This window comes from Suncus etruscus, chromosome 18, assembly GCF_024139225.1.
Source record: "Suncus etruscus isolate mSunEtr1 chromosome 18, mSunEtr1.pri.cur, whole genome shotgun sequence".
Lineage (NCBI taxonomy): Eukaryota > Metazoa > Chordata > Mammalia > Eulipotyphla > Soricidae > Suncus > Suncus etruscus.
The window spans coordinates 27,156,097-27,173,854 of record NC_064865.1 but is presented as its reverse complement, the minus strand read 5'-3'; the positions used below and the strand labels follow the sequence as shown (position 1 = coordinate 27,173,854).

The 17,758-nt window shown below is 49.5% G+C and overlaps 1 protein-coding gene across 1 annotated transcript in view; it reads right to left on the bottom strand.

The window, feature by feature from the left end:
* The window catches only part of RAB44 (RAB44, member RAS oncogene family), a 38,481-nt gene that overhangs the window by 10,758 nt on the left and 9,965 nt on the right, over positions 1-17,758 (bottom strand). The window contains exons 2-8 of the mRNA XM_049764750.1: positions 14,574-14,685; positions 9,069-9,228; positions 7,757-7,903; positions 7,228-7,318; positions 6,196-6,291; positions 4,589-4,776; positions 3,045-4,279 (exon numbers count right to left, since the gene is read on the bottom strand). Coding sequence (XP_049620707.1) covers positions 3,045-4,279; positions 4,589-4,776; positions 6,196-6,291; positions 7,228-7,318; positions 7,757-7,903; positions 9,069-9,228; positions 14,574-14,685 — 2,029 coding nt within the window. The remainder of the gene's footprint in view (positions 1-3,044; positions 4,280-4,588; positions 4,777-6,195; positions 6,292-7,227; positions 7,319-7,756; positions 7,904-9,068; positions 9,229-14,573; positions 14,686-17,758) is intronic.

Here is a 17,758-nt window from a genome sequence, read left to right as displayed (position 1 = left end):
TGGGTACACCATCTGAGAGACTCTCCAGAAAAGCTGGGGGACTGGCATCCTTCTTTGTCCCCATCCTCTTTCTTAATGAAACCCTAAAGATGCATGGCCCCTGCAGGCTGCAGGCCAGCTCAGAACAAGAGAATCTTAAGCCAATGAGTCGTTCCCAAGGTCTCAACCAGGACCCTCATGATGAGTGCCTGAAAGGAGCAATGCCAGGAGGCTGGAACTCAGTAAAAAAAAAAAAAAAAAGTCCAGAGTCTAATTTTCAGGAGGCTCTGGGGGCCTCTAACTCAGCCAGCCCCAGTGCTCACACTCAGCCTCTGCTGAAACACCCCCTGGAACCCACCAAGTATTCTTTGCATGCACTTATTTCTCTCAGCCGCTGCCTGCTCCCACTAACCCCCACTCCCCAATCCACCACCAATCCACACTTCCCACTTCACTGCAGGCTGTTCCCCCAACCTCCTCCATTCTGAATCTTCTTTTTCACACATGCCATTTCAGAGAGATGCTAGTCCTCTCAGGAGGCAGAGCTCCTAGTGGCTGTGGGAGTTGGGACCTAATTGTGGGTGTGGGGGTGCCCAGCTAGGAGGGCAAGATGCTTGATAGAGCCATCAAGTCTTCATTTTTTTAATTTATTTTTACTTTTTATTTTTTGGTTTTTGGGCCACACCCGGTGACACTCAGGGGTTACTCCTGGCTATGTGCTCAGAAATCACTCCTGGCTTGGAGGACCACATGGGATGCTCGGGATCAAGCCATGGTCCGTCTTAGGTTAGCGTGCAAGGCAAATGCCCTACCGCTTGTGCCACCACTCCAGCCCTTGAGTCTTCTTTCATTTTATCTACACTGTGGGGAGAAAAATGGGAAAGTCCCCACAGAACACATTTACAATGAATTCCCACTCTGCTCCCAGCCCACCAGCTCTGTGCCTCTCCACTCCAGTGGCTTCTCTTCCGAGATGGCTGGGGTGCAGAGTAATGAGTGGAGCCAATGGATGGCAGCCAGCAGGGGGAAACATGCTGCAGCTGGGAAAGACCTTGAGCCCCATGGGCTTGCAGAGCAGGTGCTAGCCCAGTGTTTTCACAAATGGGAAATCCATGTTTTCTATGGAAATTTCTCACCACATGACAATACTTAGTAATGGATAAATAAGGTTGAGCCGTCATTCAACATCAATAAAACAGGGACTGTCCACCACTAGCAAATAAGAACTGGCTATTATTGGTCAAGAATCAAGTAGAGGGGCCAGCGAGGTGGCGCTAGAGGTAAGGTGTTTGCCTTGCAAGCACTAGCCAAGGAAGGACCGCAGTTCGATCCCCCGGCGCCCCATATGGTCCCCCCAAGCCAGGGGCAATTTCTGAGCACTTAGCCAGGAGTAACCCCTGAGCATCAAACGGGTGTGGCCCGAAAAACCATAAAAAAAAAAATCAAGTAGCAAATGCAAGTTGAGTATTCATTAAATTTAAGCCAGGCTGCATTCTGACTCTCTAGGGGCAGGTGAGGAAGGCAGGGAGAGATCTGTGTGAGGAATGCCTCACACTGTAGTTATTGGTAGCCAACAGATTCATTAATACTTTGCAGGTCCTGCAGCCCTGGTGACATCAAACCAGGCCTGCTATGGGATCCCATTCTGAAGACCCTGAATTTTGGGGAAGACATACTCAGTGGTGATCAAGGATCACTCCCTGGCTCTGTGCTTAAAGACCATTTGTTTAGGGACTCGGGATTTCTTTTAGGACTCATATGGGATGCCTGAGATCAAACCCAGGTTAGATACATGCAAGGCAAACACCTTTACTCACTATGCTATCTCATTGGCCCCCCCTGAATGTTTTTTACATTTTGGGAACACAATCATCAGTGCTTAGCTTACTTATAGCTCTGCACTCAGGGATCACTCCTAGTGTTGCTCAGAGGACCACATGTGAAACCAGAGATTAAACCCAGGTCAGTCATGTACAAAGCAGGCTTCCTACCTACTCTACTATCACTCCAGCTTTAACCCCTGCATTTCCTACAAGCTCTGCAGGTTCAAGGGGGTTTCTCAGGCATAAAACACTTGGGAAACTCATCTTATGAGTTTCTTATGAGAAACTGTCTTAGGAGACAGTTATTGTCTCATATAAACATCTTATGAGAACTGTTCCTCCTTTTTCCTCACTACACCTGGTGACACTCAGGGTTACTCCTGGCTCTGGGCTCAGAAATTGCTCTTGGCTTGGGGGACCATATAGGACACCAGGGGATTGAACCATGGTCTGTCCTAGGTTACTGTGTGCAAGGCAGACATCCTACCACTTGAGCCACCGCTCCAGCCCCAGGGTCCCCTTTTCTGTGTTCCCACAAAGGCCTCTGCCCCATTATTTTAGAAACGGGATTCTGTGCATCGGGCACTTGATTTACAGAAGCTACTAAACCAGACATTAGCAAATCTGTACTCATCACAATTAAAAATCAGAGATCATTCTAAGAGCTTGGCACATGTTAACACAACTACTCCCAGCAACTATTCCCAGGCATTGGGATGAATCAGGCCCAATGGGACTCAGTAAGTTGCCCATGTTCGTTCCCCTAGTGAGTGGAAGATCTGAGATTTGAATTCAGTCACCTGCCCTTCTAACATTCCACATGCTGCCAATGCCTGCTTTAGAATAGACTCAGCCTGCAGGAGGCCACTTCCTGCCAGCTCCAGGCTCACTGGCACAGCTGAGGACAAATCTAGCCTGCATAGGCCCTGCCATGGCTTGCCCTTGGGCTGTGAGGGTGGAGACTGGCGTGTTTTTATCATCAAACAGCACTGGCACCTAAATTGCAGGGTGCTTTGTTGATGGGGCACATTATAAGCTAATCAGATCAATGCAGAAAAAGCAAATTACCTGTAATTAGAGATAATTAGTAAAATAGGAAGATTATGCCCATATAAAATAATGGCAAATATAGGGCCCACGGCCAGGGCAAAACCTGCCACTTCCTCGGGGAAAGTTGGCTCTGGGCCTGCGTGGGCTTGTGGCCACCCCATGTCCCCTGCCCCCCACCTCTCGCCCCCTTACCCACAGTGGCTGCCAGCCCAGTGGTGAAGGAGTTATGGTGCAGCAAGTGCAGGAAGGAGGTCTTGCCCACGTTGGAGTCCCCAAGGAAGATGATGTGGAAGATGAAATCCGGGTCGGCCACAGGCTCCCTGGCTGAGGTGGACACTGGGGCTGGGGATACCTCAGTATCCCTGGGGTCCTCCGGCTGCCTGGGTCTGGGAGGGCCTTCACCTCCTTCTGTCCCAGCAGTTGTGAGTGCGGATCTAGGTGGGGCTTCTGGCTCAGTGGGGAGGCTTGGGGCTGGCACCTGGGGCTCCATTTCTCCCCCAGGCTGAGTATCCTTTGGGGGAGAAGCCCTTGAAGGGGCTGGCCTCCTGGGAGCCAGGCCTTCTATTTCAGCCTGAGTTGGGGGTCCATAGATTGGGAGGGGAGCAAGCTGGGAATCCGGCTGGGTGGACTCTGGGCGCCCACCGCTGAGGCCCTGCTCAGAGCTGAGGCGCTGTCCCCATGATGTCTTCCTGTCCCTCTCCTCTGCTCTGGTTCCCTCTTCCAGCCCCTGCCTGAGAGTCCAGCTGGCAGGGCCTGTCTGCTCCCCACTGTGGCCCTCCTGAACCCTGGGGCCTGGCTCAGAGTACGAGGGTTGGACGATGACCTCTTGTAGCCGGGGTGGCTTGGCTGGGATAGGTCCTGGTTCAGGGTCCCTGTCATCTACCTGTGAGGCCGACAACTTTCCCCCAGGCCCCGCTGGGGTGCACGGGGTGCACTGGGGTGCACTCCCCTTCCCAGGGGCTTGAGCATCCCCCTCCACGGGGACAAGCACTCTGAGTTCAGCTGCCACCAGGCTCCCTGATGGCTCCGTGGTGGCCTCTAGGAGCCCAGGAATCAATGGGCTGGGCTCTGGCTCCTTCTCAGGCCACTTCAAGGGGCTATGCTGCCCAGGGGGGGTGGTTCCTCCTACTTCCTCGGCTCCAGAAGTTCCCCCATTGGACTCTGAAGGTGGGCCCTGGCTGAAGGGCAAAGCATGAGCCTCAGAGATGGAAATTTGCCTGACCACTCGGGGTGTAGGGGGAGCTGAGGGGGCCTTAGGTGTGGCAGGAGGGCTCCAGGAGATCTGCAGGGCTCCTTGTGGGGAGCTGCTGAGGCTGTTCAGGAGCTGGCCCCAGTCCTCATCGTCTCCAAACACCCCAGGCAGGGGAGCATCCACTAGGGAGTCCCTCGCAGGGCCTGCAGCCTTCTGCTCGCCTGCTCCCGAGTCCCTAGAAGAACAAGTGGAGGTATGGAAGGACTGAGCTGCTCTTCCTTTCTCAGGCAGACCCACCTGGCCAGGCCCCTTTCTCACACAAGCCTGCTTGGGCTTCAAGTCCTCTGTGAGCCTCACCTCCTCCAGAAAGCCCTCCCTGACCACTGGCCCATCCCAGACTCCCCAAAGCCTTTGGCCCAGCTGTTTCCCATTTTGGACTCCATTTGTTAGTCTGAGGAATGGCCAGAAGAACCCCAGCCTGGCAGGTGGCTGGAAGGACCCAGGAAACCCCGTTACCACACAGCCCTGGGCTGGCACCACTTGCCTTGGTTTCTCTTCTATCTGCCAGGACACGTGGGCCCTGGCGGTGGTCAGGTGCCTCCTGGTCACTCGCAGCTGCCCCTGCACCTCTTCCAGCTGCCCGGCCAGGTCACGCTCTGCCTCCCGAAGCTGCTGCTGCTCTGAGCTGGCCTGCTGCTTCGAGCCGCTGAGTTGGCGGAGCTGGGCCTCCAGCTGCAGGGAGGTCTGAGGTCCATGGGGGCAAACGCCAGCCTCCCGACACCCAACAGCAGAGGGGCAGGGCCCTAGGCCTCCCTTATCCCTCCAGAGAAACTAAACTGTGTAAAGTACTAAATCCACCAGCACCCCGAAGATCACTGGGCTCAGCCATCTTTGGGCTCAAAATCCCTCTGCACAGCAGGAAACCTGGGCTCCATGCAGTTGGGGCATGTGCTGGCCACAAGCAGTGCAGGGCCAGGCCAAGGCCCCCTCTCCCTTAGACACCCACCATGCACCCCATTCAAGGCCATGGAACCAGCTGATCCTCCTTCCCTGCCCCATGGGCACATCCTCTCCTCGTCCTCTTCTTCCCTCTTGAGTTATCCTCTCCGCCCTTTCATCCATGCTCTCTCCCTACCCTGTTTTCCTCTATTTCACTCCCTGCACAGAACTAACCCACTTTCTATTCCCAGCTGTCACTTGTTGGGGTCTCAAATCCTAGATCAGTACCTGGAGCAGAGTAGGTTGGGGGAGAAGAACTGTGGGTTGAGAGAAAGCACAGCCCAGGGCTGGGGGATAGGACCAACAGCCCACATTTGTGGAAAGGCCACGAGGGTTCTGTCCCTGTGGAGAAACCCAGGAATGTGGGGGAGGGTGGTGGAGAGACAGGGACAGCCGTGTAGTGGGGGACAGGCTGGGGAGCCTTGTTCTGAGCATCCCTGTTACCCCTGAGGATCTGTGATGTGGAAGGCTAAGGAAGGGAGAGATAGTAAGGAACCATTGTCCAGGGCACATGGGATGCAGCGCTGCATGGCTGAGTCTGGCTTCCGTGAAGAGACTCCAGGGGCCTCTGAGCCCACAGAAGCAGACTGCAGGCCTGGAGCCAGACAGCAGATCTGACTGATCAGTCAGATCTGAGCAACTGAGAAAAATTGGGCCCAGCCCTCTCGTCCCTCTGCAGCCTTCCAAAGCATGAGTTTCCTTCTACTTTGTGCTGAGAAAAATCGAGGCCTGGGGTTTCAGAAACCAGCCCAGGTGTTGTGGCTAGCACTGGAGGGGTTCAGGGGTTACCATCTGTTCCCAGCCCTCCCAAGGCCCACACCTGCCTTTACCCAGATCTTCCTCGATTTCCCAGTGATTTCCTTTTTCTAACTTCACAGGACACAGGGAGGCATGGGGGCCAGGACGAACACAGGCACATACGAGGGGGTCTGAGGACACTTCTGTGGGGTGCAAATATGGCCCCAGTGCAGCCACAGCCTCTTCCTACTACATTTAGTCTTATCTCTGAGGAGCAGGACTCCAGAGGTTTTGGGGGGCCCTGCAGGGGCTGCAGTGGACAGACCCAGCCAGGATGTCAGGATCTGTCAATCAAATGGCGCCAATGCCCGTCATCGAGTGCTCAAAGCAGGGTCCTGGAAAAGGGTCACTCACCTCCCTCTGCTCCTCTGCCAGCCGCTGCATCTCACGGTCCTTGGCTTTCAGGGCTGCCTGCATCTGGTCGTTGAGGGCCAAGTCCCGGGACTCACTCTGGGGGCAGAGAGACCTCAGTCACTGGACTCTAAGATTCTGTCCCTGTGCTTGAGGGCCTGGGAGCAGAGCCAGGAGGGTCCAGTGAGAATGCTCTTGGGGCAGAGGCTCCCAGGTAAGAGAAAGGTATTGGCTCCATCAGAAAGGGGTGTGTGTGTCAAGAAGGGGGGCTGGGGCCAGAGAGATAGTACAGTGGGTAGAGTAATTGCCTTGCACGTGGCTGACCCAGGTTTGATCACCAGCATCTCATATGGTTCTCTAAGCACCATCAAGAGTAATCCCTGAGGGCCAGAGAGATAGCATGGAGGTAGAGCATTTGCCTTGTATGCAAAAGGATGGTGGTTCGAGTCTGGCATCCCATATGGTCCCATGAGCCTGCCAGGAGGGATTTCTGAGCATAGAGCCAGGAGTAACCCCTGAGCGCTGCCAGTGTGACCCAAAAACCAAAAAAAAAAAAAAAAAAAGAAAGAGTAATCCCTGAGCACAGAGACAGGAGTAACCCCTAATATCACAGGTATGACCCAAAAACTAAAATTAAAAAAGGGGAGGGGAAAAGAAGGGCTGAGTGATTATTTTTTTCATTGCAATACAGCAAATGAGTCTAGGAATCTCTGGGCTAGATTGCAGAAACAAGGGTGCTAAAGCCCAGAGAGCAGAGGTAGGTGGGATGGAGGATGGGCAGTGGACCTGCACCCTTTCTGAGGAAAGCTACGGGTGGGATGTAGATGAGATGCTCTGCTCACAGCAGCCTTTATGGCCTCTCAAGGCCTCTCCAGTAGAGATAGCCATGGAGTGGACTCACCGGAGGCAGGTGCGCAGTGCATGGGGTACAAGGATAGGGTGGGTGCAGGGCATAGGAAGTACAGGGTGCAGGTATGTGTGGGATACGGGCAGGGGGCAGGGCTTGGGGTGTGGGGTGGGGTTCACAGGCCCCACCTGGACCTGCAGCTGCTGCTTCTCCTGACGGAGCTGCTGCTCCATCTCCTCATACAGTTGTTGGACCTTACGGTGATGGTCTGAGTCGCACCTGAAATGAGGAAGAGGGAATGCCCACCGCCCTCAGCATCCCAGGTCCGTCCTAGAGCTCGGTTTCATCCTGGCAACACATCCGTCATCCTGACCCTCGCTTTTGCCCTTGGCTCCCGGACCCCTCGCTGACTCAGAGAACCATCCCAACAGGCCGAAACACCCCCTCCTGTCACCTGCCGCTCCAGCTCACTTTCCTTTGTGCCCGCCCACCTGCCCCTCTGGCCCAGGCTCTTGCCCTCTCACTGCCACCTGCAAAAACCATCAGGGTCCTCTCGGAAGCCCCACCGTCCTCTAGAGACCCCGAACCTTCGGCTGCCTCGGCCCTGGTTCTGGTCCACTCAAGCGAAGGAATCACTTCAGATTCCTCTAATGACCCCAACTGACCCCAACTCAGGCCTGTGCAGCTCATGGCTGGCAGGTTCCCGGCCCCACTTACTTCCTCATGTTCAGCTCCAGAACCTCCCTGTGGGCCTGAGCCTCCTGCAGACGGCTGCTCATCTTGGCCAGAAAGCCCTCCAGGTTGCCCGCCAGCTGGGGCTCCCCCTGCCTCAGCTTCCGCCACAGCTGCCAGATCTCTGTCTCACTGGGGAGGAGGGGATGGCCAGAGATGAGATGTGAGAGAGGACTGGGAAGAGGGAGAACCCCACTCGGTGGTCTTAGTTGCAGTGCTTTAAGAGACAAAGACATCGGGGCCAGGGGAAAAAAGGGATTCTTACTCATCAGATGCAATTCAAATGCCACCTCCTCAGGAAGATTTCCTGAATGTGCCCTCTTGAACTCCAGTACACTTGGTCTCTCTATATCTGGTGGTAACTAATAGTAGGAAGGGGCACTTGGGAGCTTGGTGACCCAGGCCTTCCACCTGCCTTCTCTCTTCTCCTCCCTAGCTGCTTGACCTTACATAACTCCCGTGCCCTCTCTGCGTTTATTTGTAAAATGGGGTGGCTAAATGCCTGCCCAGAGAGGTGTCTGCGGAATGAGAGACGCGCTCACTTGAGCCAGCACTCTCTGGTTGGCACTCGCTGAATGGTGCTTTCACACGACTTAATTGGGTGGTGAAGACAGATGCCAGAGGGCTGAGGCTCAGCCAGCTGCCAAGTGGGTAAATGGCTCCTCACCCACCACACCCACCCCTCCAGCCTGCACCCTAAGTCCCACCCAGCTGGTCCCACCACACAGGGCCCGCCCAGGACTCACACATACACACATAGTGTCTTTGGGGCTCTGGGCCCAAGATGGCAGGCAGCTCCCCAACTAGCTCTAATAGATTCAGCGGGACCTGGGGGTGTTCAGAGGGATATTTGGGAGGGATGACTGAACCCCATGAGTGCAGAACCTGAAACTATTTAAAAGGAAAATGCTTGTGTCTCTGACCCTGCCCTGTCTGCAGGCCCGAAACTGCTGTGTGGGAGGCGCCCTGGCAGCCTTGCATGTCTAAGAACAAGCGAGACCAATCCCCCAATTTGCTAATCCTCTGAGGAGTGATCCTGGAGGGCAGAAAGAACAGGGGGAGGATGGGGTAGACTGGGAAGGCGTGGTGTGCAAGCCTGCTCCCCCACATGGCCTCATGTCAACCTGACCTGTATGTAGCCCCTCAGATAGGTCAGAGGTCAGAGATGGCACCACAGCTTCCTACAGCTGACAAGGGCCCACCAGTTTGTGCTTAGCTCCACCTGCACTCCACTCCCTTTCACCTGTCCAGACTGGGCCTCCCCCGCCCCCCAAGACACGTGTGACGCTGGTCTTACTCAGGAAATGAGTGGTTGGTGCCCCACTGCTTCATAAAAGCCGAGAAAGCCTCCTTCTCCTGGGCGTCGGCCTCCTCCAGCTTCAGGGTACGTCGCAGGGAGGCCCGGGGCCTCCTTCCAGAGAGTCTGTGGGTGCTCTGGGAGGAGCCAAGGATGCTCTCTGTGGGACACAGGGTATAGGTGGGTGTGGGTACAGCCTCTGGGGAAATGCTGCCAGTTTCACACAGAAACATGTTCACTGTCCAGCACCAGCCTTGGGAACAACCCTTGAAATCTTTGGGCCTCCAGGACCTCGTGCTTCTCTGAAATATGGGCACAGTATCCACCTCAACTAGACTCCATGGCTGATGGTCCTTGTTTCGTCAGTCAAGAGATATTTAGTGAGAGTCGGGGAGATGCTTAGTGAGTTAGGGTCTGGGAGATAGTGAGTGTCAGGAGATTTTTGATGAGTATTGGGGAGATACTTAGGGTCTGGGAGATAGATAGTTAGTGAAGGTTCGAAGATACTTTGTGAAGTTCAGGGAGATAATGAGGTTCACAGAGATTGTGAGGGTTGAGGAGGTATTTGGTGAAGATATTTAGCTAGGGTCGAGGAGATAGTAGTGAGTGTGAGGAGATATTTAGTGAGGGCCTGGGAGGTACTTAGTGATGATCGGAGAGATATTTAAGGAGGATCAGGGAGATATTTCATGGGCTTAGGAGATATTTAGTGAGGGTCAGGAAGATATTTAATGATATGATATGAGCCATCTCAAAGGACTGAATGTGAGGGCCCCAGGTTCTATCCCTGGCACCACATAATCCCTTAAGCACTTCTGGGAACAAACTGTCACTTTCCTTGATCAGTCCAGCACTCCTGGATGTGGCCCAAGCCCCCCACCCCCAAACTTCCTCCTAAACCCAAATATTTAGTGAGCATTTATTGTGTGTCCTGAAAGAGAGGGAACCCGGGACAAAATAAGTTAAAACACCTGTGCTAGTATAGCTTTCAATCTAGTGAGGGTAGAAAAGGAATCTTTAATTTTGTTTTATTTGATTTAAGGTCACATCGGTGACGCTCAGGGTCTATTCTTGGCTCTGTGTTCAAGTGACCCCTGCAGTGTTCAGGGGACATTGAACCAGGATTGACTGAAGCAACATAGGCACTGTCTTACCTCCTGTACTATCATTATGGCCAAAGACCCTTTTTTTTATCTGTTTTATTTTGGGGGCCAAACCTGGCAGCACTCAGAGGTTACTCTTGACTCTGCATTCAGAAAGTACTCCAGGCAGTCTCTGGGGGACTACATGGGATGCTGGGATGGAACTCAGGTCAGCCACATGCAAAGCAAATGCCCTACCTGCTATGCTATCATTCTAGTCCCAAGGACTCCATTTGAAAAAGACTTGCTAAGTGAGTTCAAGGAATAAGGCAGATAGTTTGCCCTCAGAGACAGGATAGCTCACTTGAGAGGGGCATTAGGGTCCCCTGAAGAGTGGCAATGAGAACTGATATAAGAGTAATGAAAAGTGCCCATGTGGGAACTTGGTTTCTATAGAAGCTCATTCCTGCCAGAAAGAACAACACAGGCAAAGGCCCTGAGGTGGGGTCAGGTGAGTAAAGTGCTGGAGGTTGGCAGGGTTTGTGGGGGAAGGGTTTGGCATTTGTCCCACAGGCAGTGGTGTTGATACAGCTACAAAGATGGCCCTTTCAGGTTTCAGTGACAGCAACTTTCTTCTCCATCATCACCACCCCTTGTTCTAGGCCTCATTCCCCTCCTCTCATTACCAGCTGCCTCCTCCTGCAATGGCCCCAAACTGTGCATGGGGGCTTCCTGGCCTCCCTCTCCATTGTCACCCAGACTGCTAGAGGCACAACAAACTTTGAGAACTCTAGTGGCTGGCAGACAGAGACAACTCAGCAGGCTCTGTGGAACTCTACAAAGGGAGCTCGCCAGAAAGATGGCACCATGTCCTCCTGGCTTGGTCTCCTTCAGTCCTCTGGATCCATCCTGAGAAGCAGATATTAGAGTGGGAAGTCCTCCTCCACTATTTAGTGACTTCCCAGGACTCAAAATTCGCAAAGTCCAGGTCCTTAGGTAGAAACAAAGCCAGAGGTCTCAAGGATGATAGGTGCTGGGGAGCACCCAGAGGAAGTTTAGTGGAAGGCTTGAGAGCATGAGCTGGAGAGTGTGACTGACCCCTGGTACAAGCCCACATGCCTGAATCCTACCCAGCAGCTCTGCTGTTTGGAATCTCTGCACCATATCCAGGGTCCCACCCTGCAGGAAAGAAGAAAGAAAGAAAGAAAGAAAGAAAGAAAGAAAGAAAGAAAGAAAGAAAGAAAGAAAGAAAGAAAGAAAGAAAGAAAGAAAGAAAGAAAGAAAGAAAGAAAGAAAGAAAGAAAGAAAGAAAGAAAGAGAGAGAGAGAGAGAGAGAGAGAGAGAGAGAAAGAAAGAAAGAAAGAAAGAAAGAAAGAAAGAAAGAAAGAAAGAAAGAAAGAAAGAAAGAAAGAAAGAAAGAAAGAAAGAAAGAAAGAAGAAAGAAAGAGAGAGAGAGAGAAAGAAAGAAAGAAAGAAAGAAAGAAAGAAAGAAAGAAAGAAAGAAAGAAAGAAAGAAAGAAAGAAAGAAAGAAAGAAAGAAAGAAAGAAAGAAAGAGGGGCCGGGCGGTGGCGCTAAAGGTAAGGTGCCTGCCTTGCCTGCGCCAGCCTTGGACGAACCTCGGTTCGATCCCCCGGTGTCCCATATGGTCCCCCAAGCCAGGAGCAACTTCTGAGCACATAGCCAGGAGTAACCCCTGAGCGTTACTGGGTGTGGCCCAAAAACCAAAAAAAAAAAGAAAAAAAAAAAAAAAAAAAAAAAAAAAAAAAGCAACAAAGAAAGAAAGAAAGAAAGAAAGAAAGAAAGAAAGAAAGCAAGAAAGAAAGAAAGAAAGAAAGACAGAAAGAAAGGAAAGAAAGAGAGAGAGAAAGAAAGAAAGAAAGAAAGAAAGAAAGAAAGAAAGAAAGAAAGAAAGAAAGAAAGAAAGAAAGAAAGAAAGAAAGAAAGAAAGAAAGAAAGAAAGAAAGAAAGAGAAAGAAAGAAAGAGAGAGAGAAAGAAAGAGAAAGAAAGAAAGAAAGAAGAAAGAAAGAAAGAAAGAAAGAAAGAAAGAAAGAGAGAGAGAGAGAGAGAGAAAGAAAGAAAGAAAGAAAGAAAGAAAGAAAGAAAGAAAGAGAAAGAAAGAAAGAGAGAGAGAAAGAAAGAGAAAGAAAGAAAGAGAAAGAAAGAAAGAAAGAGAGAGAGAGAGAGAGAAAGAAAGAAAGAAAGAAAGAAAGAAAGAAAGAAAGAAAGAAAGAAAGAAAGAAAGAAAGAAAGAAAGAAAGAGAGAAAGAAAGAAAGAAGAGAAAGAAAGAAAGAGAGAGAGAAAGAAAGAGAAAGAAAGAAAGAGAAAGAAAGAAAGAAAGAAAGAAAGAAAGAGAGAAAGAAAGAAAGAAGAGAAAGAAAGAAAGAAAGAAAGAAAGAAAGAAAGAAAGAAGAAAGAAAGAAAGAAAGAAAGAAAGAAAGAAAGAAAGAAAGAAAGAAAGAAAGAAAGAAAGAAAGAAAGAAAGAAAGAAAGAAAGAAAGAGAAAGAAAGAAAGAAAGAAAGAAAGAAAGAAGAAAGAAAAGAAAGAAAGAAAGAAAGAAAGAAAGAAAGAAAGAAAGAAAGAAAGAAAGAAAGAAAGAAAGAAAGAAAGAAAGAAAGAAAGAAAGAAAGAAAGAAAGAAAGAAAGAAAGAAAGAAAGAAAGAAAGAAAGAAAGAGAGAGTAAGAAAGAAAGAAAGAGGGGCCGGGCGGTGGCGCTGGAGGTAAGGTGCCTGCCTTACAAGCGCTAGCCAAGGAACGGACAGCGGTTCAATCCCCCGGCGTCCCATATGGTTCCCCCAAGCCAGGGGCGATTTCTGAGCACATAGCCAGGAGTAACCCCTGAGCGTCAAACGGGTGTGGCCCAAAAAAAACCAAAAAAAAAAAAAAAAAAAAAAAAAAAAAGAAAGAAAGAAAAGAAAGAAAGAAAAGAAAGAAAGAAAGAAAGAAAGAAAGAAAGAAAGAAAGAAAGAAAGAAAGAAAGAAAGAAAGAAAGAAAGAAAGAAAGAAAGAAAGAAAGAAAGAAAGAAAGAAAGAAAGAAAGAAAGAAAGAAGGCCCGGAGAGATAGCACAGCAGCAGTGTTTGCCTTGCAAGCAGCCGATCCAGGACCAAAAAGGTGGTTGGTTCGAATCCCGGTGTCCATATGGTCCCCCGTGCCTGCCAGGAGCTACTTCTGAGCAGATAGCCAGGAGTAACCCCTGAGCACCGCCGGGTGTGGCCCAAAAAACAAAAAAAAAAAAAGAAGAAGAAAGAAAGAAAGAAAGAAAGAAAGAAAGAAAGAAAGAAAGAAAGAAAGAAAGAAAGAAAGAAAGAAAGAAAGAAAGAAAGAAAGAAAGAAAGAAAGAAAGAGAGAGAGAGAGAGAGAGAGAGAGAGAGAGAGAAAGAAAGAAAGAAAGAAAGAAAGAAAGAAAGAAAGAAAGAAAGAAAGAAAGAAAGAAAGAAAGAAAGAAAGAAAGAAAGAAAGAAAGAAAGAAAGAAAGAAAGAAAGAAAGAAAGAAAGAAAGAAAGAAAGAAAGAAAGAAAGAAAGAAAGAAAGAAGAGATGAAAAGGAAGAAGAGAGAAAGGAAGAAAAAGAGGATAGAAAGAATGAAAGAAAGGAAAGGAAGGAGGGAGGGAGAGAAGAGCCAGAGAGTACAGTGGGTAGGACCTAAACAAAAGTTAAAGAATGAATAACATAATTATTACTATATTATTTATTATCATATGACATGCCCAGATGTGTTTTACTCCTGGTTCTTGATGAAGGCTCACTTTAGGTGAGGCTCAGGGGCCCGTCTGATTCAGGGAATCAAACCTGAGTTGCCACATGCAAGGCAACTGCCCAACTCACTGTACTGTCTTTCCAATCTGACATGAAACATTTCTTTAAGAAAACTTCACCTAGGGGCCCGGAGAGAGAGCACAGCAGTGTTTGCCATGCAAGCAGCCGATCCAGGACCAAAGGTGGTTGGTTCGTATCCCAGTGTCCCATATGGTCCCCGTGCCTGCCAGGAGCTATTTCTGAGCAGACAGCCAGGAGTAACCCCTGAGCACCGCCAAGTGTGACCCCCCACCCCCCCAAAAAAAAACAAACAAAAAAAAGAAGACTTCACCTCACTCAAAAGAAACTTTTCATGAGGGAGAAGACAAAGGAGACATCAGAAAGTAAGCCTGGAGGCCTGTCTGGAGTGGGGAGAGCTGGGGAGCCCCCTGGCACCACGCTGTTCTCACTGGTGGGAGAGGAAATAGGTTTGCTAGCCTGGGGCAGCTTTCCCAATAGACATTCTGACCAACTAACTCAACTCTACCCCGATTCCCTGCCTTCTGCTGCTGACAAAGCTCCTTCTGCTGACCAGACCCCACACACACACACACACACACACACACACACACACACACACACACACACACACACACACACACACACACAGAGGTTTCCAGCATACTTAGCCCAGAGCTGAACTCGTCCAAGGAGAGGCGGCCCTGCTGCTCCGTGTCCACCCAGTCGAAGATTCTCTGTGGGTCCTCGTCACTGCCTAGAAAGCTGAACTTGGCCACCTGTAAGGAAATTTGGGAGTTGCCTGCTATTCCCCTGAGGAAGGACAGTATTGGGGTATTCCCTCACCATGACCCATGGCTGCCCTGGAAGTGCCAAAGCCCTAGTTATCCTCTTAAAACCTTGAACTTTGCACCAGGTTACTCCCCTTCTTCATTAGGTTTGGCTCATAAATAAAGATAAACAAAGAATCTGAGGTTCCCCAGAAAGGGGAACAGCTATTTGAGATACAGACTGGTTAGTTTTATTTTTTTTATTTTATTTTTTTTTATTTTTTTGGTTTTTGGGCCACACCCGGCGGTGCTCAGAGGTTACTCCTGGCCATCTGCTCAGAAATAGCTCCTGGCAGGCACGGGGGACCATATGGGACACCGGGATTCGAACCAACCACCTTTGGTCCTGGATTGGCTGCTTGCAAGGCAAACACCGCTGTGCTATCTCTCCGGGCCTAGTTTTATATTTTTAAATTTTGTACTACTCAGGGGTTATTCCTGGCTCTGTACTCAGGAATAACTCCTGGCTGGCAGAGCCTGGATTGGCCACATGCAAGACAAGCACCCTTCCCACTGTACTATCTCCATGGTCCTTATGTAATGTTTTTTTGTTTGTTTGTTTATTTTTGGCAGGGGTGGGGGTCACACCCGGTAGTGCTCAGGGATTACTCCTGGCTCTACACTCAAAAATTGCTCCTGGTAAGCTCTGGGGACCATATGGGATGCCTGGATTCGAACCACCGCCCTTCTGCATGCAAGGCAAACATCCTATCTCCATGCTATCTCTCTGGCCCCCTTATGTAATACTATTTTAAGATTATAAAAGTTTAAATCTGTGCTCAACATTTGACTCTAACAAATTTTATATCAGTATTACCTGTATTTTGTAGCATCACACAAAACACAATTTCTACTATTCTTATTTAATTTTTAAAATGTGAAGTAGAGGGGCTAGAGATAGTACAGTGGGAAGGGCACTTGTCTTGCATCCAGCCAACCCCAAGTTTATCACCTGCACCACACTGCTTGCTGCCAGGAGTGAGCCCTGAACTCAGAACTGGAAGTAAGGCCTAAGCATTGCCAGTTGAGGCTCCAAACAGACAGAAAGCTAAAGAGCCAGTAGATGGGGCTGGGATATGTCTGAGCCTTGAGAAGCAGCTTGCATATATGCAACATCTTGGGTTTAACTGGGGTGCAGGAAGAGGTGAAGGAAGTAAAAGGGCCCAAAGGGTATAGAGATTTAGAGCATCAACCTTACAACCTCACAAACTTCTGGTCATGAGTTCAAATCCCTGGTCTCCCATATACACCAAGCACATTGCCGGCACTTCTACAGTTCAGCTCTAGCCATCCTTTTGTATGTGATTCCTGACACTCCAGTATCCAACCACACAGCAACCAGACATATTTAAGCACCACTAATGGGGATGCAAGCACCTCTAAAAAAGTGCAGGAGTTGGGGCCGGAGTGATAGCACAGCGGTAAGGCATTTGCCTTGGACGTGGCCAACACAGGACGGACCCTGGTTCGAATCCCAGCATCCCATATGGCCCCCCGAGCCTGCCAGGAGCGACTTCTGAGCACAGAGCTAGGAGTAACACCTAAGCACCACCTGTTGTGACCCAAAAACCAAACCCCCTCCAAAAAAAGTGCAGGAGTCAAAGCCAAGGTGTGTGAATATCCACAGTGACATTCGGCGAGCAGCCTCGCATGTGTGCCTCAGCTAAGAGCACACGTACAAGCAACAGAACTGAAAGAGAGAAGCCCTTGGTGAGCTCACGGGGAGTGTGCCAGCACCCGAGCTGTGGAGCAGCCCTGTGAGCACCAGAGCAGGAGTATGTGCAGCCCCCAACACTTTCTCTCTCTCTCTCTCTCTCTCTCTCTCTCTCTCTCTCTCTCTCTCTCTCTCTCTCACACACACACACACACACACACACACACACTCACACACACAGAGTCACTGCAGCCATAACAACAGCAATATGGGAGGAGAGGAATAAAAATAAACACATTTTAAACAATACTTTTTAAATGGCCAAAATGGGACCAGAGACAGGTACAGTGGACAGGACACTTGCTTTGCATGAGACCAACTCGAGTTCGTTCCCCAGAAACCCATGTGGTTCCCTGAATCCCGACAGGAGTGATCTCTGAACACAGGCCAGGCATAAGCTCTGAGCACTGCTGGATTCAGCAAACACACACACACAACAACAACACAAAAATAACAACAGCAAAAAAAACTGGGCCAGAGTGATAGCATGTCGGGGAGGGCATTTGCCTTGCACATGGCAGACCTAGGTTCAATCCCTGGCATCCTATATGTTCCCTGTGCCTGCCAGTAGCAATTTCTGAGCACAGAGCCAGGAGTAATCCCTGAGTGCTGCCGGGTGTGGTCCAAAAACAAACAAACAAAAAAGAACAAAAAGACATAAAACAGGTTAAAAATAAGTAAATATGCATTATATGTATTGTATCAAAAGCTTTGGAAAAGTTGTAAAAGAGCTTAATGTAACTGTAAAAGTTGTGTTATATGTATTTGTGAACTTTGCCATTCCACTAAAATGCTCATAAAAGTTCTTCATATTTATGACTTAGTATAAAAATGTAAAATAGAGGGGCCCGGAGAGATAGCACAGCGGCATTTGCCTTGCAAGCAGTCGATCCAGGACCAAAGGTGGTTGGTTCGAATCCCGGTGTCCCATATGGTCCCCCGTGCCTGCCAGGAGCTATTTCTGAGCAGACAGCCAGGAGTAACCCCCGAGCACTGCAGGGTGTGGCCCAAAAACCAAAAAAAAAAAAAAAAAAGTAATATAGAGGTTAACTTCTTTGTTTACAAATTCTTTTTTTTAATATTTTTTATTTAATTGGTTACAAAAATGATTGTGATTGGGTTTCAGTCATATAAGCGGACACCCCCCATCACCAGTGCAACATTCTCACCACCAATGTCTCAAATATCCCTCCTCCCCAACCCGCTCCCACTTGTACTCTAGACAGGCTTTCTATTTCCCTCATACATTCTCATTATTAGGATAGTTCGCAATGTAGTTATTTCTCTAACTAAACTCATCACTCTTTG